Source organism: Microcaecilia unicolor, chromosome 5, assembly GCF_901765095.1.
Source record: "Microcaecilia unicolor chromosome 5, aMicUni1.1, whole genome shotgun sequence".
Lineage (NCBI taxonomy): Eukaryota > Metazoa > Chordata > Amphibia > Gymnophiona > Siphonopidae > Microcaecilia > Microcaecilia unicolor.
This window is the reverse complement of record NC_044035.1, coordinates 249720109-249744871: the sequence shown is the minus strand read 5'-3', so window position 1 is coordinate 249744871 and position 24763 is coordinate 249720109. Positions and strand designations below refer to the sequence as shown.

At 42.4% G+C, this 24763-nt stretch overlaps 1 protein-coding gene across 2 annotated transcripts in view; it reads right to left on the bottom strand.

Annotated features, from left to right (window-relative positions):
- Positions 1 to 24763, bottom strand: part of CASR (calcium sensing receptor) — a 227488-nt gene that overhangs the window by 111851 nt on the left and 90874 nt on the right. For both annotated transcript variants that reach the window (XM_030203971.1, XM_030203972.1), the window contains exon 2: positions 9861 to 10319. In XM_030203971.1, coding sequence (XP_030059831.1) covers positions 9861 to 10045 — 185 coding nt within the window. In that variant the 5' untranslated portion in view covers positions 10046 to 10319. The remainder of the gene's footprint in view (positions 1 to 9860; positions 10320 to 24763) is intronic.

Below are 24763 nucleotides of genomic sequence, written 5' to 3'. Positions count from 1 at the left end.
ATAGGGAATTGATATTTGCTGGATGTTTTCGTGCTCTGTGCATTTATCTTCTTGGTCCATTTTCGAAGAAAAAAAAAGGTCCAAGTGAAAAATGCACAAAATCAAGCCATTGAGATATAGGAGGAGCCAGCATTTTTAGTAGACTGGCCACACAGACATCCCAAGACAGCAATAGGGCGCCCTTCACTCACTGTGTCCCGCCCTCGAGGAAATAGTAAGTTACATCAGAGGGCGGGACTCAGTGAGTGAAGGGCCAACGATGAGACGGTTTTCTTCTTTTACAGTCAGCAGTGCTGCAGATTTGAGGTGCCGGGTGCACGGAGCTCAGCTGGTAGGCAGGTGGAGACTGTCGGGGGGGAGTGAGAGGCGCTGCGCCGGGGAGTCTACGCCAGGGGGGGTGCCGTGCCACACCGGGGGAGGGGGTGCTGTGTTGCACTGCACCCGGGGGGGGGGGGTGCGCGCAGCAGCGATCCGTCCCGGGTGTCAGCCAAGCACGGAACGCCACTGGAAAAACGTCTGAAAAATAGGATTTCGAAAATACCGATTTGGACATTTTTGTGAAAACAACCATCCAAATGCTGCTTTATGCCACTTTTTAGATGTTTTTCTTTCTTTGAAAATGTGCCTTGATACGCCACATTTTTGAAAGATGCACAGGAGACAAGCAAGATTTTGTCTGGAAGCAGAAGGGCAATTTAGACTTTACTGGGGAAGTTGCTGTTGAGATTAGTAAGGTGCAGACAGGGCCTGCTGAACCAATAGGTGAGACAAGGTGGTCGCCTAAGGTAGCGATTTCTGAAGTACGCCATAGAAATAAAACAAAATAAAACATGGAAAAGAAACTAAGATGATACCTTTTTTATTGGACATAACTTAATACATTTCTTGATTAGCTTTCGAAGGTTGCCCTTCTTCATCAGATTGGAAATAAGCAAATGTTGGTAGATGACAGTATATATAAGTGAAACATCAAAGCATTCCAGTGACAGTCTAACAGGATGGGGTTGGATAGCTGAGAGACAGGAAGCGGGACAAGTGAGATATGTGTGGAGAAAGTCAATTTTTTGGACACCACAGTCTCAATCAGCGATGGATATATACAAACATCCATATACAAGAAACCAACAGACAAATGGAGCTACCTCCACAACTCCAGCTTCCACCCTTCACATACAAAAAGATCCATTATTTACAGCCAAGCCACAGGATACCACCATATCTGCTCTGACCCAGGGGACCGAGACAGACACCTTGAAACCCTGACTGCATCCTTCAAACAGAAAGGCTACAACCCCAAAATAATCTCCAAGAATATTGCCTCCTCCCTCAAAACACCCAGGGAAAATCTGCTACAGTACAAAGAAAAAAAGCCAAAGACAGAATCCCCCTTATAGTGACATACAACCCACAGCTGGAAAAATTAAGAAAAATCATAAAAGATCTGCAGCCAGGAGGATGAATTACTGAAAGAGATATTTCCATCCCCACCAGTGCTGGCCTTCCAACAGCCACCCAACTTAAAACACAAGCTAATTAGAAGTAAGCTCCCAACACAGACTCAAAAAGAAAAGAATGGCACACATCCTTGCAATATATCCAGCTGCAAACTATGCCAAAACATTTCACAGGACCCCATAGTCATTCACAAAGGAAAAATATTCAACATTAAGGAATCTTTCACGTGCTCATCTTCCAATGTGGTATATATCATTCAGTGTAAAAAATGCAATGAAGGCTGCTACATTGGAGAAACCAGTCAGATGCTAAAGAAGAGATTTAATTTACATAGACACCATATAAAAAATGCCAGTACTAATAAAAATGTCACACCTGTGGGGCAGCACTTTACAAAACCAGAACACTGAACCAGTGACTTCATGGTAAGAATCTTAAAAGGGAACTTTAAAACAATACAGGAACGTAAGACCTTTGAAGCCAGAATGATTACATATTTTGACATCCACCAGACAGGACTTAACAAAGATCTGGGTTTTCTAGCCCATTATAAACCATAACATTGTACTGCTTTGAAAATTGTACTGCTTTGTCACCCTCCTGTCTCCATACATATCTCACCTGTCCCTCTTCCTGTCTCTCACCTATCCACCCCCATCCTGTTAGACTGTCACTGGAATGCTTTGATGTTTCACTTATATATACTGTCATTTACCAACATTTGCTTATTTCCGATCTGACAAAGGGCAACCTTCGAAAGCTAATCAAGAAATGTATTAAGCTATGTCCAATAAAAAATGTATCATCTTATTTTCTTTTCCATGTTTTATTTTGTTTTACTTCTATTGATTACCTTTAAAAGTGGACTAACACGGCTACCACACCTCTCTGCTGAAGTACGCCAAAAAGCAGCAGCAGTCTAAGCAGCTTCACCAACTTAAAGAACCAACAGCACAATATTGTACATGCAGGGAGAGTGGGCGCACGCATGCATTCAAAGCAATTATGCATTTTTACACGATTGTTGTAGGAGGGATGTTGGGATGATCATGACTGATGAGTTTATCAAAATATTGGAGGGGAATAACATGAGGCTGAAGGTTCACTAAAAGTGCCTAATGCTTATACACCGGAATTTAGGAGCGATAATAGAGGGGGGTAAAATGGTTATGATCATGGCAATCCTAAACCCATATCAAATTTCGGTATACAGTTGAGGATGCATTTTATTAGGTCCCTAAGGAAAAGTAAAAAATAAGACACTTAGAGGATGACCGAATCTTGGGTTTGGTTTCAGTTACGATGCCAAAACCGATCCCAAGTACTTTTTCTGTCAGTCTGGCCGAAAGGTTATTTTAATTCTCAGCCATGTTTTTGGTTTCAGCCAAAAATGACCATGGTGCTCATTTTCAAAAGAGAAAAACATCTCAAAAGTGGCACAAAGCGACAGATGGACGTTTTTCTCGTGAAAACGTCTTAATCGTGATTTTCGAAAAGGCAGAATTGGGATAGTTCTTCACTGAGTTTGTCAAAATAGGAGGGGGTGTGTTGAAGGCGTGTTTTGTGTGGGACTTGAGCGGGTTTAAAATCTGCACTTTTTCAAGTGATAATGAAATAAAAAAAAGGTCAAGGGCAAAAAAGACGTACTTTTAAAAAAAATTTCCACCTGTTTCATTCACAACTAAGCCAGAAAATGTGCCCTAACTGACCAGCTGACTACTGTAGGGATTAAGGCATGACTCCCTCTTAATCCCCCAGTGGTCACTGACCCTCTCCCACTCCACCCCCAAAGATGTGACAGAAAAAGTAGATAACAGGCTCTATGACAGTTCTAGATATTATGGCCATTCCTAATATGAACTTTATCTTACCACAACACCACTATGTATTTGTTCACACCGGAGTCTGCAAACGCCTTCTCCGGTACTATGCAAGCCACAATGAGCCTACAAATAGGTGGGAAAATGTGGGATACAAATGTAACAAATAAATAAGAAAGCAGCAAGCAAGTGTATGGAGTAGCCTAGTGGTCAATGTAGTGGACATTGAACAACAGGACCCAAGTTCAATTTCCACTTTAACTCTTTAATTTTAATACAAATATGTGAGTCCTCCTGGAATATAGAAATACCTCTTCTACGTTAATTTATAAGTGACCTGCAAACCTGAGAGCTATTGTAGTGGTGGACCTTTAGGTACAGTAGATTTTCTCTGTTCCTGAAGGGCTCACAATATAATATGAAGGGGTTTAGGTGGGATTTCTACCTGGGTCCCTTTATGTGACGTCAACTTTGGCTGCCCCTCTGCACTGCTGGGATGACTGTGTGGCCAGTTTGCTAGGAATGCTGCCAGGCACATGTCCCTGTTGCATGTTTTCTCTGTTTTTCCCTGGGTCTTTTTTTTTTTTTTTTGAAAATGGTACTAACAAATGGACATGTTGAACATGAAAACGTCTAGCTCAAAGCCATAATCAAACTAGAAATTTTGACGTTTTTCTGGTTCGATTATGCCTGTGAGCTACACGTTTCATAAGACATTTTTAGCAAAAACTTCTTAATCTGGATTTAGACGTCATATTGAAAATGCCCTTCCACGTGTTTTCGGTGTAAGCTGAAAAGTTTTGCTTTGTCCCATTTGTCTCCTTCCCTTTCTCCCCAAACAGGAGTTGCCTCTTATCCTCCCCCAAGTGCATCTGCCCCCATCCGTAGGCCTCCCCTCGGCCTATCTTCCAATCCCTGATGGTCTAGGGGGTTAATTGGGTTAGTTGGGGCAGGAGCAATCCCCAGTTACTTCTGCTCATTTTGGCTCTGCTCTCAAAATGGCTGCCATGACTGGGGCATCGGCCTGTTCTGACTACACTACTAAACCACCAGGGATTGTAAGGTAGTTTGGGGTGGGGGGGGGGGGGGCTACTCTTTGTATTCTTTTTTTTTTCTGTACTAGGATTGCAAACAATGCAGTTATGATCTTGCACAATAATTTATATTGTAAATAAAGATCTCCAAATAAATGCTATTGATATAACATTTTAGCAGGAATTTAAGTCTGTAAATTTGGGATGCTAAGCTCCTTAGGAATTAGTCTCTGTGTGGAATTATGACATCAGTTGTCATTCTGAATGTGGTGCAAAGTCAGCCACTGTAAAAGCACTGTAGCTTTTAGTTTCAGTTTTCATTAACTGCAGTCCATGCGTGTGGAGGTTACTTTGCTTGGAGGTAAAATATGGTCTTCATTATTTAAACTATTTTATTGTGGCTTGGATACTGTGGGCATTAGTGTCGCTACAGGGTGGCAACTTCCACCTAAAAATTGCTTTACCACCCCAATATCAGCACACTGCCCCCTCCAGTACAGCATTGCCTCCTTGCCTCACTCTTCCCTCTTCCTCCCCCCCCCCCCGTTCCCTCCTCAGGTCTGGCATAATCACTTTCCAATCTCTCTCTGTCCTCTCCCCCCCCCCCCCCCCGCAGGCCCTAGAAACTTGCTGTGTTTGCTGGCACTCCTGGCAGTGCTACTATCAGGCTCTCTCCGGCCAGGCCCAGGGTCCTTTCCTCTGTCACAACTTCCTGTTGTCACAGGGGAAGGAGACAACAGAGGGAAAGTCATGAAGCTGCTGGAAGGAGCTTGAAGTAATTGCTGCTGATGAATGCTGCAAGTCTGTAGGGTCCATGGGGGTGGGGGTCGGTGCAGAGGAAGATAGAAAAGTGATGATGCCAGAGCAGCAGGAGAGAATGGAGAAGGGGAGAAGCTGCACATAGACTTGAAGGGAGAGGGGGAGAAATGCAGCAAATGAATGGAAGGTGAGTGAGAGGGGCTAAATGCTGCACAGCAAAAGAAGGGATGGGAGAGGAAGAAATGCAACACAAGTAGGGAAGGGAGAGGGACAGAGGCTAAATGCACAAGAAAGAAAGGGAGGGGGAATGCCGAAAAGGGAATACAAAGGAGAGGGGAACATGCTGTACATAGATGAAAGAGAAGGGAGAGGGGGACATGCTGCACATAGATGGGAGAGATGTGAGGGGAATGCTGTACATGGAAAGGAAGGGAAAGGAGAAATGCTGTACATGGATGGAAGAGAACAGAGAGGGGGACATTCTGTACATGGTTGGAAGAGAAGGGGAGAAGGACATGCTGCATATGGATGAGAGAGATGGGAGAGAGAATGCTGTACATAGATGGAAGAGAACATGGATGGGACAGGGGGACATGCTGTTCATGGATGGGAGAGATGGAAGGGGGAATACTGTACAGGGAAGGGAAAGGGGAAATGCTGTACATGGATGGAAGAGATGGGAGGGGAGAAGTGTGCATGGATGGAAGGGAAGGGAGGGGGAGAAAATATTGTATATGGATAGAAGGGAAGGAATGAGAAGGGGGAAAATACTGTAACATGGATGGAAAGGGAGAGAAGAGAGAGGGGGACATACTGCATATGGAAGGGAAGCGAAGGGAAGTGTGGGAAGGGGGATGCTTAATGGATGGGAAGAGAAGAGGGGAATGCTGCATATGGATGGAAGAGAAGGGAAAAAGTGGAAAACTAGAGAGTTTTGAGAAACTATCTAGTTTTCCACTTTTCCCTTCTCTTCAATCCATATGTCAGAAAAATGGAAGAAAGCTGAACTGGAAAGTTCAGCGCTAAAGATGGCTGTAGGGTAAGAAATGAAGAAGAAAGGAGGTGAAAAAAGAAATAACAAATGGACTGGAGGTCTTGGAAGTAGTTAAGCGCACAGAAAGAGGGTAACAGGGAAATAGTACCAGAGATTGGGAACAAGGTTATTAGAAAAATAAAATCGCCAGACAACAAAGTTGGGAAAAATGATTTTATTTTCAGTTTAGTGGCTGAATTATGTCAGTTTTGAGAATTTACATCTGCCGGCGTTATTTTGCACTGTACAGGAGGAAATATGTTTCTTTCTATTTCTCTGGTGTTGCATTGCATGCAGAGTTTGGCATCTCGGTTTTCAGTTTAATTTTTGTCTACATTAATACTTTTAGGGGTATGTTTAATAAGGTGCATTAGCATTTCTAACGTGCCCTTAAACTTAAGGCGCATTAAACGCAAATACGCCTGTACATTTCTATGGGCACATTAGCGTTTAACACGCGTAAACCATTTATGCGCGTTAAAAACCTTAGAAACATAGGCGGTAATTTGTAGTTACTTATCTTGTAATTCAATAGGGGCTATCTATGTTCTGCATGTGTGACTAAGGCCAGGATGGGGTACTGTGGAAGAGTATGAGAGAGGAGATAGGTCCCAAGGGGTTGAGTGATAGTGGAAATGAAGTTAATGTGGTCAAAGAAAGGTAATAGGAGATGGAGTAGAAGGAAAGAGATAGAATGACTTGGAGACAAAGGAAGGAAGGAGCGACAGGGATGGATTAAAGGCTGATGAGGGGATGAGAGGCAGCAGAGGTTAAATGAGGGCTGAGAGGGTGAGTACAGAGAATGAAAATGGGGAATTAGGGAGTGGGTGAAAGATAGAGGAGGATTAGCAGACTGGGGAAGAAGAAAGAGGGGGAAATTGGATTGCTGGAGGGAGGATGAGAGGGAGATGAGAAAAGCTGGTAGATAGATGAGAGGTGAAAAGAAGGCGACCAAGTACAAGAGGGTAAGCGAAAGGAAGAATGAGGGATAAAAATGATATTTTGGTGGATATAGAGGCAGATAAGAGAAAAGTGAAAAAGAAACATAAAAAAAAAGATCAGTACCAGACAGATGTAGAGAAGAAAAATGAAAAGAGGGACAAGAAGAGAGAAGAAATGGAAAGGCAAACCTGGAAAAAATTTAGAAGACTGACACAAATAGCGGAACAGATTGAGACCAACCCAATTAGAAAAGTACTCAGACAACAAAGGTAGAAAAGTACACAAAATTATTTTTATGTAATACTTTTTAAGAATTGATATGTGACTGCTTTGGGAAATGTACAGCTTTTCTATTTTTGTATCTACAAGAGTACAGGAGAAAATGTACATAAGTACATATGTTCTTATGTTTCTCTTTTATCAGTATTTTCCCTGCTTATAGAGTCTGACTTACTTGGGGGTCTCCATTTCAGTTTTTGTCTGCATGTTTTTTGTGGTCACCTGTTTTGTATCAGGTGAGGGTCTGTCCCTGTTCTGCATGTCTGACCGAGGTGAAGGATTCTGCTAAAATGTAGTGTCTGTGTAACAGTCCAGCCTGGTCCAGTTTCCCAGTAGCAGGTATATTGGTGCTCTAGGGCCCAGTCTAATATTTATAACAATGTTTTTTAATAGGTGGATCAGAGCTGTTATGGTTTGGTAAGCTTTTCCTGCATAGGTTTTCAGTATCTTTTTGCAGGGTTTTGTGTTATTTTGCAGAATGTCTGGCGTGTTTGAAAGCAGACTCTGGGGCAAGGGCTGCCAAAGATGGCCCTTGTCACCCAAAATAAACATGCAAAGGACTAGTGGTCTCCGCATCCTATACAGTCACCACACAAACTAAAAGTTGTCTGCTTTAAATAAAGTGTCTGGCAGTGGAAGGAGCTTGTGCTGTTCATGAATATTTTTTGTATGGCACGTGTTAAGAAGGATAGCTCCATTGTTAGGGAATATGAAGTTTGTGATATAGAACTGGACCTTCAGGGTTTATGTTGAAATTCTGATCAATACTAGAGAATAGAGAACACTCCCATAAAGAAGAATTTGTTAAATGATACTATTAGTTATGCTAATTTAAAAGTGCAGGGGGGGGGAGGGGAGAGAGAGGGGCATGATCTGCAAAAATGTCTCTTTGACTTGCTCCCCTCATATCTAGCTTACCCCCCAGTGCTACCCCAAATATTTCTGTCTAGAAATGCCACTGACTGTAGGGACGATATTCGGGCCATGAGAGCCAGGGGTGTAGCCAGACCTCGGCGGGAGGGGGTCCAGAGCCCGAGGTGAGGGGGCATAGTTTAGCCCGCCTCCCCCAGCTGCTGCCCCCCCCCGTTGCCACCGTTGCCGCCACCACCGCCAGGTACCTTTGCTGACGGGGGGTCCCCAACCCCTGCCAGCCGGTCTTCTTCAGCACCAGTCAACTCCAGCACCTTCGCTGATGATCTGTTTCTAACTCCTGACGTCCTGCATGCACATCCTGTATGTAGCCCTGTGCAGGACATGCATGAGGGACATCAGGAGTCAGAAACAGATCATTAGCGAAGGCGCTGGAGTCGACTGGAGCTGAAGAAGACTTCGGCTGATGGTGGTTGGGGACCACCGCCAGCAAAGGTACCTGGCGGTGGTGGCGACTGGGGAGGGTCGGCGGCAGTGGTGGGGGCGGCGGTAGGGGGGTCCAAAGTGGCTGGGGAGGGTCGGCGGTGGGGGCTCAAAAGTAGAGGGGGCCAGGGCTTAATCTGTGGGGGCCCATGCCCTCATGGCCCCACCTAGCTACGCCCCTGATGAGAGCTAGCATGGCTAACTCCCGTAGTCCACGGTGATGTTGGATATTGAATGCTGGGCCATTTGCAGTGACTGGCATTGAATATCCACTTTATTTTTAGCCCGTTTAACATAACCAGCTAAGTAGTTAGCTGTTTATCTTGAAACTGGCCTAAGATATCCCACATTTTCAAGTTGTCATATTTGGCTGCTAAACCTGGGCTGAAATTGGTGGATAGCCATTATATCGCTAGATACAACTGGGTATCCACTAGCCACTAACCAACAACATTCAGCGGGGGATAGCCAGCTATCTCCCGCTAAATATTGCTGGATAGCCGGTTTTAGGGCATTTAACTGGCAAGGTGCCGATCCTGGTCGGTTAAATGCTTTTGAATTTGGGGGGATGTGGGTTTAGCAGAGGGATAAAGACTGCAAGATCCCCGGAGGCTGAATTTTTTGGTTTGAGTTTCGGCTTTAGCTAAAACAAGGTGAGGAGTTTCAGCCGCAGTTTCGATTTCAGCTGAAAGCTTTCAGACAATTTTGGTGACAGTTTCAGTTTCCGCCAAAACTGAAAAAGCAGTTTTGTTTGGCCTCTAAAGACACTGCTCAGTGTTTTCGGGGCAGCCATTTTTACTCTGGTGTTTGTTATTCAATCCCCAGCAACAGGTAAATAATTAAATTAGATCTAAGAGTCACACTTTGACCACAATATAAAACATCTGAATGTGTGATTAGTAAACCTGCAGTGATTATCGCTAAATGTGCCTGAAACAATCAAATATTGTTGAACCATTTTAAGAACTTCCAGTGGCTTGAGACCTCTGCCTGGCTACACTGGAGACCTGTAAACCTCACGTTGGTTTAGAACCTCCTTTGGGAATAAATTTTCACTGAATACTCTAATTAAATTTGGAAACCACTAGCTTCGTCCATGTTCTGCAGTTATGACTGGAAGAGTCACTCAGAGTTAGTTTATCACTATATTCAGAACATTGGTTATTTACACAGGTTTAAGTTTACCTTATGCACTCCACAGATTCTGGTCTGGACTTTAAATCCTGCTCTTTTGCAGCGACGCCAAAGTGAATGGGAAAGAGCCCCCCAAGAATGATGTCCCCTGTCTTCTGCTCTCTCTGATTTGGTCCGTAGGCAGTGGTGTCCCATGTAAACCCCAAGAGTACAAAGCAGCAGCTGTAAAGATTCATCGTCGTTCCCCCTCACCAGGTCGTTGTAGGCCGCACGCTGTATGATGAGCCTGGGGGCAAAGGATGTAGATTCTCCAGGCGTGACAGGAGCCCACCTTCCCTACACTGGAGCCTTGACTGTTACGGTCACATGTCTACAGTGGAAAGAGCCACAGAAAGGTTGCTTTTGTGCTGAATGAGCTTTCAGTGCTGCCTTCTCCATTGCAAAGTGAATCTGGTGCTCCTTGGTTTTTCAGAACCCAGAAGTCAAATGAAGCCCATCTTTCCAGAGTCACTGAAAAAAAAGGAAAATGATACTGATTTAAATTTTTTTAATGTGTTATTTATCCTAATTCTCATCTGGAATATTGTAGAATCTGGTTGGATAGTACAGTCACTGACCACAGGTTTCTTTAGTCTCTAGGCACAGGGATCCTACTGAACCCTTGCACCATTGCTCCCATGTCAATTAGTACCAAACTATTGGTCAGTGTGGGATCAATTTTCAACGGGTCTAGAAGCTTAACTTAGGAGCCTTTTTACTAAAGCTTAGTAAGCACTAAAGGACATTAGCACAGTCTAAATGCTGTGTGTCCTAATTTTACACCTAATGTCTGCTAAACTAGAGACCCAAGCAAAATCCACCATAAAGAAAATGTTTCTCTCAATGTGGAAACTCAAACGCATAAAACCATTCTTCCTGAGGGAAATATTTCGTAGCCTGGTACAGTCCATGGTACTAACCCACGCAGATTACTGTAATGGATTCTATGCGGGATGCAAGGATCAAATCATAAAGAAACTTCAGACTGCCCAAAACACAGCAGCCAGGCTTATATTTGGAAAAAACATGTTTTGACAGCGCCAAACCACTCAGAGAAAAACTGCACTGGCTACCAATCAAAGAACGCATCACTTTCAAAATCTGCACGACTGTTCACAAAATTATTTACGGCGAGTCACCGGGATACATGACAGACCTCATCGACCTGCCAACCAGAAACACCACAAAATCTGCACGATCATACCTAAACCTCCACTACCCAAGCAGCAAAGGACTCAAATATAAATCCACCTATGCAACCAGCTTTTCCTACCTAAGCGCACAACTATGGAATGCATTGCCAAAAGCAATAAAAACTACGCTCGACCACCTAAATTTTCAGAAAGCACTAAAGACAGACCTGTTCAGAAGAGCATACCCCACCGACCCAACATAAAAATGCCTGTTCACCTGCAACACAATGCAACCAAAGACTGTAATGAACATTATCTGACTCTTCCCCCTTTTCCTCTCTAAGTTCCCCCAACTGTACCTACTACAATATCACTTTTTTTTGTTACATTTGTACCCGCACTTTCCCACTCATGGTAGGCTCAATGCGGCTTACATGGGGCAATGGAGGGTTAAGTGACTTGCCCAGAGTCACAAGGAGCTGCCTGTGCCTGAAGTGGGACTTGAACTCAGTTCCTCAGGACCAAAGTCCACCACCCTAACCACTAGGCCACTCCTCCACTTTGTATTCATTCATACCACGTATTTGTTCAGACTGTAATCGGTAACGCCGTTAACGGTTATATGTAAGCCACATTGAGCCTGCAAAAGGTGGGAAAATGTGGGATACAAATGTAACAAATAATAATAATAAAAGGGCCCCTTAGAAAATTAGAAGCCTAACGTCAGACCCTATGAAAACTGACGGGTGATGAAATTTAGTACCTAATTCACTACTCACCTCAATTTAGGTGCTTAAAAAGTAGTGACCACAAGTGTGGAGGAAGAAGGCAGTAATGTTATGTGCTTAGCACTGATTTGCAGTACTAAGAAATGAATAGAGATCCCTAAGCAAATGAATTGAAGAGCTAAATTTAAGATCCTAAACTTAAGGTTCCTAAATTTAGGAGAATTTCAGCTCAAATTTAGCTTCCTAAATTGGTCTGAAAAGCCCTCCTAAATTTGGGAATCTAATTTTGGAAGAGACCATGTTTTGAACCCGGACCCCTTCCATATCGTCTATTGCTTTTTCCATATTGTTACCTTTACCTTCTTTAACATCACAAACTATTCTGAGGCAGGAGGTAGTCTTCAGACTAACACACCCGATGTTAAAAATCTGGTACCTGTTTGTCCTTGATATCAGTAGGACAGAATAAATCATTGTGGGCCCTGTTTACTAAGGTGCACTAGCGTTTTTAGTGCGCGCTAAAGCTAGAGACACCCATATATCCTAGGGGTGTCTTTAGCATTAGCGTGCGCTAAAAACACTAGCACGCCTACAGCGTGGCTTAGTAAACAGGGCCCTGTATATGTTACCTCTTTTCGACTGGATGTGACCAGAAAAGGGACCTTTTCGATTACTGGGCCCTGTTGGCCCTGAATGGAACCTGTTGCCATCTGGTTTGAAACACGAGTCTCACTTACTGGCACTGAAATGCCACCTGAAGGCACATTTGCTGTGTTTGGCCTTTTATGTCACTCCTGGACATATGTAACTTTATACCTGGGACATATTTTCACTTAATGGGTTGTTAAGACGATCAACTGGTTTGTTTTCTTTCTGTGTTTATGATGCTTGTATATTTTGTAAATCTTTTTTTTAATGTATATTTCTTTGTACCTCGCCGTAGATAAGGATAAGTTATAAGTAAATCTATTTACATAGCTATGTAGGCTTCTGTTTGGAGAAAGTAATGTAAAAAGAGTAAATGTCTACAGAAAAAAGTTGAATATCTCCTTGAAGTGACCCCAGAAACCTTTTTTTTCTGCCAGAAAAAAAATACTATAGAATGATTATCTCCAGATATTTGGCCGTTCACATGATTTAGAAATTTAGGCCATTATGACCATCCGCAGAGATACATTAACATATTCCCTTTACGGCACCCTAACTTCACATATGGTAGGAAGACCTTTGGGCACTTTTGATCAGATGTATGCATAGATGCCTGGTAAGGCAGAGCTTGAACTGCTTAATGTCAAAGTCCTGATTCCTTCAGTAAAATAACTGAAAGTCAAACTCCATTACCACACTAAAGTTGTGAAGGGCAATTCTTTAACTTGGCGCCCACACTTATGTCACAAATCAATAAACAAGCAGGAACTGAATGCAAGGTAATTCACACCACCAAAAAACATTCAGAGGCCCTTTTACTAAGCCGCATAAGCGTCTACGCACGCCCAACATGCACCAAAATGGAGATACCACCCGACTACCGTGTGGCTCTTGCGGTAATTTCATTTTTGGTTTGCGTCCGATATGCGTGTCTGAAAAATATTTTTTATTTTTGGGCGCGTGTATTGGATGCGCACTAAGTGGCATTTGGCACGCATAGGTCATTACCCAGTTACCGTGTGAGTCTTTACCGCTAGGACAATGGCTGGTGGTAAGGTCTCAGACCCCAAAAGGACGCGCGGCAATTTTCATTTTGCTGCATGTCCATTTTAAGCAAAAAAAAAAGGGCCTTTTTACAGGTGCACTAAAAAATGGATCGGCACATGCCCAAAACCTGCGCTTACACTACCGCAAGCCATTTTTCAGTGTGCCTTTGTAAAAGGACCCCTCAGAAAATTAAAACATACGGAAACAAGAGTAATGGCAAAATGGAGTAAAGACCTCAGTGAGTCTTCATAATAAAGCCTTTCAAAATAACATCAACAGCTTCAACAAGGAAGAACATCAATGGTCAGAAAAACTCCATTGTCACCACATGTGCTCATATATTATAAAATTGTTTTCAATTCCCCAGTAATCTTCATAGATTGGGACGTACCAGGCTCTGTGACAGCTTCAGATATTATGGTCATTCCTATTAGAGCAGCAAGCTGGTCCCAGGAGTAGGCTAGTGGTCAGTGCAGTGGACTGTAGAGAATGGGATCCAGGTCCATATCCTACTCTAACTAGTACACTTGTGGTGGAAACTGTGATCCTTCCAAACCCCACAAAATACCAACTGTACCTATAGCTAGGAGACACCTGCAGACTTGAGGGCATTTGTAGTGGTATACAGTTAGGTACAGTTGGTTTTTAGGTGTTCCTGGAGGGCTCACAATACAAAATAAGGGTGTTAAGGTGGGATTTATACTTTGGTCCCTTTATGTGAAGTCCACTGGACTGACCAGTAGGCTGCCGCCCTACTCTGCTGGGATGTCTGTGTGGTCCGTTTACTAGGAATGGTGCCACACAACCATCCCTATGACTTGTTTTTGTGTGTTTTTCTCTAGGACTTAAAGAAAAATAAGAACATAAGAATGGTACCTAAAGAAGTACGTACTGAGTACAAAAATGTCTGGAAATAACAATTTTTGATCCAAAAAAATTTAGTGTTTTTCCAGTTTGAAAACTGCTATGTTCAGGATAAGAATTTTAGATGTTTTCAGCAAAACTTCTGCAATTGGACGTCATATTGAAAATGCCCCTCCACGTGTTCTAGATCCCGAAAGGGTCCTCCTCAGCAGATTTATGAATGTATCCATCAAAACCACTAAGATAAAGTAGCTTCTATATAAGACAGTCTTCGTTGTGTACTCTATTGTACTAGGCTGTATTTATTTATAAAATATTTATGTACCTGCTTCTTGTTACAATATTGAATGTGGTTCACAACTTGTAATGAAAACTACAATAAACAAATCAATACAGTACAATCAATATAAAATGTACATAGTGAAAGTCATGTATGACCTACCCAATAGTAGCATCCATATTCTGAATCATCAGTATTTATAGGTTGTGATTCTTATCCTTGGCCCAACATAAGAGTTTTCCTGAGATGGTATCTTACATGAGACCAGACTGCATAAGTTATGAGCTTTGGAGGGGTATTTTCAATAGAACATCTAAGTCTGATTTTGGATGTTTTACTACAAACATTCAAAAACTGAGTGGTGAATATAGCCATTTTCGAACCTGAAAAATGTATATCTGTTTGGTTTGAAAATTACCTTTTTCCTAGCTGTTTTGTGATCAGCGTGTCTTTCATTTAGGACCATTTTGAAAAATAAAACATCCAAGAGAAAAATCCCCAAAAACCAACCATTGGGATGTCTGGGGGCCATCATTCTTAGTAGACTGGCCACACAGACATTCTGACAGAGCAGTGAGGCAGCCAAGGGAGCACTGCAGACCACATAAAAGGTCCCAGGTACACATCTCACCATAACCCCCTTATATTGTATGTTGAGCCCCCCAGGAGCAGAAAAAATACATATTGTACCTCACTATAAATCACTATAATAGCTCTCAAGCTTGCAGGAGGCACCTATATGTAGGTACAGTAGGTATTTACCAACCAGGGGCGTAGCCAGACAACAGATTTTGGGTGGGCCTAGGGAAGTAGTAGGTGGGCACCAATTGTTCTCCTCCCCCCCCCCCCCCCCCCCCCCCCCAACCACCACCCAAAAAATATCTCAGCTGGTGGGAAAACGCTTCTTTCCACCTTGGCAGTCTGCAGCAGGCATGCGCTGAAACTGAACATACGTAGGTGCCGGTATAATGGAGAGTAGCGTTTTCATTACCATCTGGAGGAAGTCTTCAGCTGGCCGAGCTTGGGATCCCACAGCTACCACTAAACGTGTGCTACTGTTGGGTGGGCCTGAGCCCTAAGTGGGTGGGCCCCAACCCACCCAGGCCCACCTGTGGCTACACCACTGTTACCAACTGATATTTAAAACTATTTAACTGGCAAGGAATGACTACTGGCCGGTTACAAAACCTAAAGCCGGCTAAGCACTAATATTCAGCGCGAGATACCAAGCTTAGCTGAATATTACCACTTAGTGCCTAGCCTGGTCACTGGCTATGTAACACGACATAGCCGGTTAGTGCCATTGGCTGACCGGCTAACTTTAGCAGTCAGATAGACCCGCTTAAATTTCAGGTCTACCTTTGGTTGTTATAACTTAACTGGACAGCCAATGAATATCGGCTTCACTGGCTATGTTTTTAGTGGGCAAAAAAATCCCAGAAATTCAATGCCAGTTGCTAGATATGGCCCCGGCATTGAATTTCTGGGTTCGCCACAGACTGTGGGAGTTAGCCTGGCTCCATTCCGCAGTCTCAATATTGGCCCCTTAGTGTTTTTTCCACCATGAGGCATATTTTCAAAGCACTTTGGGAGGCTAAGTTCCATAGGTTTCTATGGAACTTTGGGAGGCTAAGTGCTTTGAAAATGAGCCTCCATGTGTACCAGTTAGAGTGGGTTAAGGCCTGAGTCCCCTTCTCTACCATGCACTGCATTGACCACTAGGCTACTCCTGGGACCTGCTTGCTGTTCTAATAAGAATGACCATCATATCTGAAGCTGCAATAGAGTCTGGTATGTACTGTCACTGTCACATCATAGGGGGCTGGGATGTGGTCAGTGACCACTGGGGGAGTAAGGGTGTATTTTGCCTTAATCCTTCCAGTGGTCATTTAGTCATTTAGGGCACTTTTTTGTGACTTGATTGAAACAGGTCTAGCCAAAAACATCTTAATTTTGGCCCTAGACATTTTATTTTGTTCCATTATTGCAGAAAAACATCTATCTTTTGGTGCAGCCTATGTCTCACCCAGGTCCTGCCCAAATCACGCCCCCTAACATGCCCCCTTGAAATCTGGACAAACTGTGGAGTAAAACGTCTAAAAGTGGAGTGTTGAAAATTGCAAGTTGGATGTTTGAGTGAAAAACATTCTTCTGTCACCTTATGACGTTTTATGGACACTTTTTTGTTTTGAAAATGAGCCCCTTTGGGTAATTTGTACATCTGTCCAAATAAAGGTACTGTATTCACAATATGCAGAGACCAGTTTTCTCCAGGATTAATACAACAAGTCCTTCCATCACTCATTTTCTGCTAGCCACACTCATAAACCCTTTTCTCAGAACTCCTGGTGAAGAATTTATTGCTGTCAGTTCATCAGCCCAAAAGAATGGTCAGACAACGTATAAAGCAGATACAAGAGTTTAGGAAAAATGGCCTTATAGTATGCAATGATAGCTAATCCCAAGTTAATGACTCTCTGGGGCTTCTCCGTATTTCAAGCTTTTTCACGTCTACTGGATGTTCTATTTTAATTAATCATGTCTGTACAATGATACTCAGCAGAACAGAGCACCAATCTCATTAGGAGTCTTGACAACAATTACTGTGTGGTATTATTATTATTTATTTCATTGATGCAGCCAGTGATTAATGTTGTATTTCCATGTCCTGTTTTAATGACCTGATGGTTCCCTCTTTCTTCTAGCTCAGTTGAAATCAGGCTGGGATTCTATTTTAATGCCTCTTTTCTCCTAGCATTCCTGGTATGGTCAGTACAACTACTACTACTACTACTATTTAGCATTTCTATAGCGCTACAAGGCGTACGCAGCGCTGCACAAACATAGAAGAAAGACAGTCCCTGCTCAAAGAGCTTACAATCTAATAGACAAAAAATAAAGTAAGCGAATCAACAACCATCCTAAGGCTAGGAGCCACACACTAGGGTTCTTTCCAGAGCCCTGTATCATAGGTGCTAAATCTGACCTCCAGGTGTTACTCTTAATGATGATCATGTTCTGGGGGCTGTGAACTCTGCTTCCACAGCATATCTAGCCCTAGCTAAGCTGGGGTGCTGAAGGCCTTGTTTGGGACCTAAAGCAGAGACCTTCCACATGGAAGTGTACCACATTTGCCACTGAGACACTGGATCAACACCAATGGTGTATTTCCAAGATTCACATCTCCCTTTCTTTTACTACTCGTCAAATGTGCCTTCTTTTTTCTTCCAGTCTTGCTTCTTTCATGATGAGGATCAGAGCGGAGAACTGGAATACCCTGAAGGTTGATAGTTTTGTCACTTGTAGAGTTGTGCACAACACAGTTTATTAATCTCCCAGAAGTTCAAAATAAAATGCCCGACATGGCCATGTTTCGCCTGCACAAATGGCAGCATCAGGGGCAGTAGGTCATCAGCTGGTGTAAAGTGCAAAAATCAGCCTAGCTGGTGCAGCAATATTCTGGGATCAATCTCTCATAAAAACGTTTTGAATGCAGTAAAAACAAACTTGCTGTGTCATCCTTGAAACATGGCCGTGTTGAGTCTTTGTAGTTGAATAATAAACTTTTGGACTCTTGGAGCATCGTCAATGTATTTTTTTAGTCACCTTCGCTGTTTCCTGTCTATTTTATTAAGGCATAGGTTACATTTAGATAGCAGATGCAACATAAGCACCTTTGTGCTTTTCCATATAGGTGCCCTTCTATAGGGGGAATTTTATAAAGTATGTTCCACATGTAAAACATGTTTTACACAAGAATAAGGATTCTTACAAAATTGCACAGGGAGTATGCATGTGTAAAAAGCAGGTGCACTCGTGCAATTTAGGTGGAACTGGGGCACAGTTGTGATGCACATGCACAAATGTGCATCTTGTTTGTTGCATTTCATTTAATCTATGACATGCCCTATCCAGTATCAATGAAGATACAGAGTTACAAAGTATGTAAAATAAACAAAATACATTAACATCAAATGAAAACAATATTACATCATAAAATAACTAAAAGCTCCATTTACAAAGTTGGGGTAGTGATTCCCAGTGCTGCAAATGCGATGAAGCCCACTTAGTCGCATTTGCTGCACAGGAATTACTACTCCAGCTTTGTTAAAAGAGTCCTAAAAGCGGTCTAAAATGAATATGTTTTCAGGTGTAAATCTGTGTGTGTGAAGATTTGTGTGTTACTAGGCCTGCTGGAAGTCTGTTTTCTAAAGGCACAGAGGCACTTATGGTGTCTTTATAGGAGTGGTTCCATGGAATCTTAGCGGAGATTGGGTGGCGACGCCGGTAATTGGAAACAAAATGGGAGCTGGGCAGACTTCTACGGTCTACGCCCTGATCGTGACTGAATAGATAGGGATGGGCTGGAGTGTACATTTTAAGGGGCTTCGATGTTAGCAGTACTGGGCAGACTTCTATGGTCTGTGCCCTGAGAAAGGCAAGGACAAATCAAATTCGGGTATATATATATAAAGTATTACATACCATGTAAAATGAGTTTATCTTGTTGGGCAGACTGGATGGACACACAAGTCTTTATCTACCATCATTTACTATGTTACTATGTTATAAAAAGGCTTAAAATAGGTGCTTTTTCCGAACTTCGACATAGGCAAACTATTACAAATTTACCCTCATGTGCACTGTTTTGTTTGACACTTTACTTGCCTAGTGTAATGTAGAACTGTATAGACTTGGGGAAACTGTATATTTGGGAATAATCTGTAATCTGCCTAATGTGTGTCTTTATGTTCAATTTAATTTAACTGAAAATGATTTATAGACCCCCTTTCCCAATAAAAATTTCAGCAAGGCTAGTTATAATGAGCATATCCAAAAAAGATAAATAGACAAAAACATTTTAAAACTGTGATAAAATATACATTAGAACCACATATTGTGGTGACTGCGTCTGTAAGATACCATCAAAATATTAGTTCTGAGGGATATACATCCCATTAATAACTCATGAAATGCAGACAATCTGATAAAATAACCCAGTTAAACATTATGCATTAAGAGCCACCTGGTCAATATTCAGCCTGTGGTGGTCAGCTTTTAGAAAAAATGTCGGCTGCTGCAGGCTTTTTATACCTAGCTATTGAGTTCTAGACCATACCTGTATACCGGTACTGAATATTTGACAGCCACTTACTTATCTGAGTATCGCAATATTCAGCTTGGTACCCATTCTCTGTCCTAACTTTATCCAGGTAGTTATCCAGTTACTGGACTACATATTGCTGCTAACCAGGGAAAGTTCTGTCTCCACCCACACACTGTTCTCTCTAAGCTAAGCAGGAGTCCTCCAGCTGTATTATGGCCAGTGGAAGTGTGGGGGGGGGGGGGGGGGGGGGAGCGGGGAATGCTTCAATTTTGTGTTTTCAATCACTAGGGACGGTTAGGTTCTCTGGAGTCCTGCAGAGCTTGTTTGTCACTCTCTATTGAAAATGTGACAGTGAAATAGCATCCCCTACTGACAGGACTAGAGGTGGAGAACTCCTGCTCAGTTTAGAGGGAACAGTGCACCCAGACTCCACCCTTGGACCGTTCCAACATTGCCCAGAAAATGGCAAGGTGGCCTGACCGGATTTTCAGGAGTTCTGTCCAGGTTAGTGCCGCTGAAAATCTGGGTGTAACCCGGTGAGCAGGACTTATCCAAGTAGGAGCTGCTATCCAGATATATCCCACTGAATATTAGGCCCCAGGATTTCAGGCCTTTTGTGAAAGCCATGTAATTACAATCTAAATTCCTGTAGAGGCTGTTCTACAAGCTTGGAACTGACCAAGAATAGGCGCTGTTTCTCAGCATAACATGATAAATAGTTTACACAGGTGAGATACACCCCCTCATCCTATAACTAAATCTCCTTTGAGCATTATAGAATACTAGAACTTCCACAAGGAAAGTGTACATTTACATGGGTAAGTGCTATCCCCCAAATTCTATAAAAGTTGGTAAAAATTGCGGGCACAATTTAATTGAATAATGAGCTAATTAGCGCCAATAATTGGCTTTTCAACTAGCAATTGACACTAATTAGATTTAATTGGCATTTATGCGAGTAAATTTATGTGCAATCTGAAAAAGGGGGCGCAGAAATGGGAGGATAATGGACATAGCGGGACGTTCCTAAAATTTACATGCGCTGTTATAGAATAACAGGGATACGTACCTAACGTAGGTGTGTACAATTGCACCACATTTCAGTTGGTGCAAATGGCCACGCCTAAAGTTGGGTGTGATTCTCGGGCATAAGCACTATTCTATAAGCCACATCTAACTTTAAGAGCGATTTATAAAATAGCACACTTTTCAACGCTTCTATTTTTGGCACCATATATAGAATCTAGCCCTAAATATGCACAGTGCTGTTCTAGAATTTGCATGCACAGTTTGCTTTAGCGAATAAATGCAAGGGGCGTGAGTATAGGCGGGGGTGGTAAATAAGACCGAAAATAATAGAATGCCTCTGTATCACTCCATGGTGCAACTTCACCTTGAGTATTGTGTTCAATTCTAGTTGCCGTATCTCAAAAAAGATATAGCGGAATTAGAAAAGGTTCAAAGAAGAGCGGCCAAAATGATAAAGGAGATGGAAATCCTCCCATATGCGGAAAGGCTAAAGAGGTTAGGGCTCTACACCTTGGAAAAGAGAAGGCTGATGGGGGATATGATTGAGATCTACAAAATCCTGAGTGGTGTAGAACGAGTAGAAGTGAATCGATTTTTTTACTAGTTTCAAAAGTGCAGAGACTAGGGGACACTCAAGGAGGTTACATGGAAATACTTTTAAAACAATTAGAAGGAAATATGTTTTCACTCAATGAATAGTTAAGCTCTGGAACTTGTTGCTGGAAAATGTGGTAACAGTGGTTAGGATATCTGGGTTTAAAAAAGGTTTGGACAAGTTCCTGGAGGAAAAGTTCATAGTCTATTATTGAAATAGACATGGGGAAGCCACTGCTTGCCCTGGGATTGGTAGCATGGCATGATGCTAATTGGATTTCTGTCAGGTACTTGTGACTTGGATTGGCCACTGTTGGAAACAGGATACTGGGCTAGATGGACCATTGGTCTGACCCAGTATGGCTATTCTTATGTCCCTATGTTCTTAATGCATAACTTACAGAATACTGAAAGTTACACACTAAGTGCTGTGTTTAGGCACACACATTTATGTCTGCTATTGACATGGAGTCAGCGTAGATGCCAATTTATACCAGGGGCGTAGCCAGACCTCGCCAGGAGGGGGGGCCAGAGCCCGAGGTGGGGGGGCACTGTTTAGCTGCCCCCCCACCGCCGCCCCCCCCGAGCCGCCGCCACCACCACCACATCGGACCCCCCCTGCCGGCCTGCCCACGATCCCCTTCAACCCCCCTCCCGCCACCAACTCTCCCTCGCCGCCGTCGCCGCCCGCCCCGTCGCCGCAAATGATACCTTTTTTGAAGAGAGACTTCCTTCCACGCTCGAGTAGCGCCTTTCTTCAACGAAGTTCCGGCGATCAGCTGTTTCGACGCTGGCAGCGTCGCCGGCGTCGAAACAGCTGATCGCCGGAACTTCGTTGAAGAAAGTCGCTACTCGAGCGTGGAAGGAAGTCTCTCTTCAAAAAAGGTATCATTTGCGGCGACGAGGCGGGCGGCGACGGCGGGGGAGAGTTGGTGGCGGGAGGGGGTTGAAGGGGATCGTGGGGCAGGGGGCCAGGGCCAAATCTACAGGGGCCCGGGCCCCCTCAGGCCCCACGTAGCTACACCACTGATTTATACTAGTACTCTTTAATGAAATCTTGGCACCTAGATACTGGTATAGAATTAGCACTCAGCAAGCTGCATCTAGACACGTAACCTTGGAACCCAGTTATATAGAATTGCCTCCTTAGCTTAGTGCTTCTCAACCCAGTCCTCAGAGCACACCCAGCCAATCAGGTTTTCAAGATATCCATAATGATTATGCATGAAGCAGATTTGCATACCAAGGAGGCAGTGCATGCAAGTTTCTCTTATGCATATTTATTGAGTATAACCCTACATATGACTAATTCATCTATCTTACAATATATATAAACTCACATTCACTATTTAAATATCACTGTTTAAAAGCGTAATCTTTATTCCACAATATAATCCCAAATAAAGTAATCATTTAAAACTACACCCACTTTCCACAGCAGTTACACCCATACAGAAAGTCCATATGTTGAGGAAGTTCTTCACAATATTCTTCCCCACAAGCGGAAATTTTTTTATAATCGTTCCAAATTATTTCAGGTTCTCAAAGTTCAACAAGCTGTCAGTGCAGAACATCCATCACATTCAAAAAATACTCAACTTGGAAATCTCAATCTGGTGTGCAACATAGAAGAGCTTCCCACTGCTTAAAGGTCATCCACACCATATTTTACACAAAAAACCTTTAGGTCTCAACACAGGCCGTGTTTCATTGGTACTTCTTCAGGAGACTATACTACAACAAGCAAAAAAAAAAAGCAATACAATAAAAGCTTACCATAATGTTCCATCTTAAATACAAAACAAATAGACTTTACAAGAACTAGACAAAACCGAACTTTTGCCGTTTAACTGTTTAACCTCACTGCTATTAAAGAAAGCTACATAATACGCATTATCAACCTACTTCCTAGATTGACAAGGTATCTTTATAGTCGATGACCTAACTTATGCTACAACTCATTTTATCACTAAGAAACCTCTATGCAATGCCATAATGCATTCCTCTGTACCATGTATGTGTGCACCTTAATGCAAAATCATTTGTATGTAATACCAAAATGTACTCTTTTTTACCATATATGCATGCACCTAAATGTAATACCGTCTGAAATTCTGTACTTGAAATGGCGAGTGCCATCACGGCATAATGTAAGCCACATTGAGCCTGCAAATAGGTGGGAAAATGTGGGATACAAATGCTACAAATAAATAAATAAAAATATATACAACAATGTAAACTTTAAATTTCATACCTTGCTCAGCCTCTTACTTTGGTTGGCCATACCCAATGGTGCTCATCAGCAGCGTCCACACACGATGCTCTCACATATGCAGGGGTAAACTACCTTCCCATGGCTATTTATAATGCCATTAACAATGCCCAATCAACCTCCTTATTTAACCCATTAGCTCAACCATATTCCAATTATACATCAATCTCTGTTCCTTCAATATCAGTTGTTTCTCCATAGTTGTTTCTTGTTGGGCAGACTGGATGGACTGTACAGGTCGTTATCTGTCGTCATTTACTATGTTATTATCACCCCCACAGTTATTCTTAATCTGAATCAAAACTACAAATTGCAAATCTTCTAAAGAATGTTGATTACTAACCCAATGATGAACTAAAGGGTTCTCCATACGTTGTAGTTTAATGTTGCTCAAATGCTGCGCAATTCTAAACTTTACTTTCCTTTTAGTTTCACCTATGCACCATAATTTACAAGGACACATGATACCATAAATGACACCACTAGAATCACAATTTGTTTTGGAATGCAAATGAAACTGCTTCCCAATATTTTCTATCCACAACTTGTGAGTTTGCAATAAACACAATTCTGACATGGACCAAGTCCTATATCCCGATCTATTGTCAATGTCCCACCTTTATATTTAGCCAAAATTTACCCCATATTCCTACCCTGAGCATATGAAAACCGGGGTTTTTCCTGTAACCCTCTATACAAAGACAATATCGGCCAGTGTCTCAGTATAATATTTTGAACATGTTGCATTTGGTTATAAAAAGACAACACACAATTTATAGGAGGTTGACCATCCTTGCTTGCTCTCTGTAATAACCAACATCGCTGAGTATTCTTTACTCGCTTATAAACTGTTCTGATCACCCATCCTGGGTAACCTCTCTGTTCAAATCTGGATCATAACTGTTGAGCCTGAGCATAATATTGTTGTTCTACTGAACATAGGCATTTTATTTGTAAAAAACTGCCCCACCGATATACTTTCTTTTGACCTACGTGGATGATGACTTCGAAAATGCAATATAGTATTCCTATCTGTAGGTTTCCGATATGTCTTAATAACAAATTGATCCTGTGTATATTCAATATTAATATCCAAAATACCCCGTGATTGCACACTAAGCTGTATATTAGAATCACATTGATTCAAATATCTCAAAAATATGGACAGCTCTTCCTCATCACCCAACCACATAAGGAAGACATCGTCAATAAA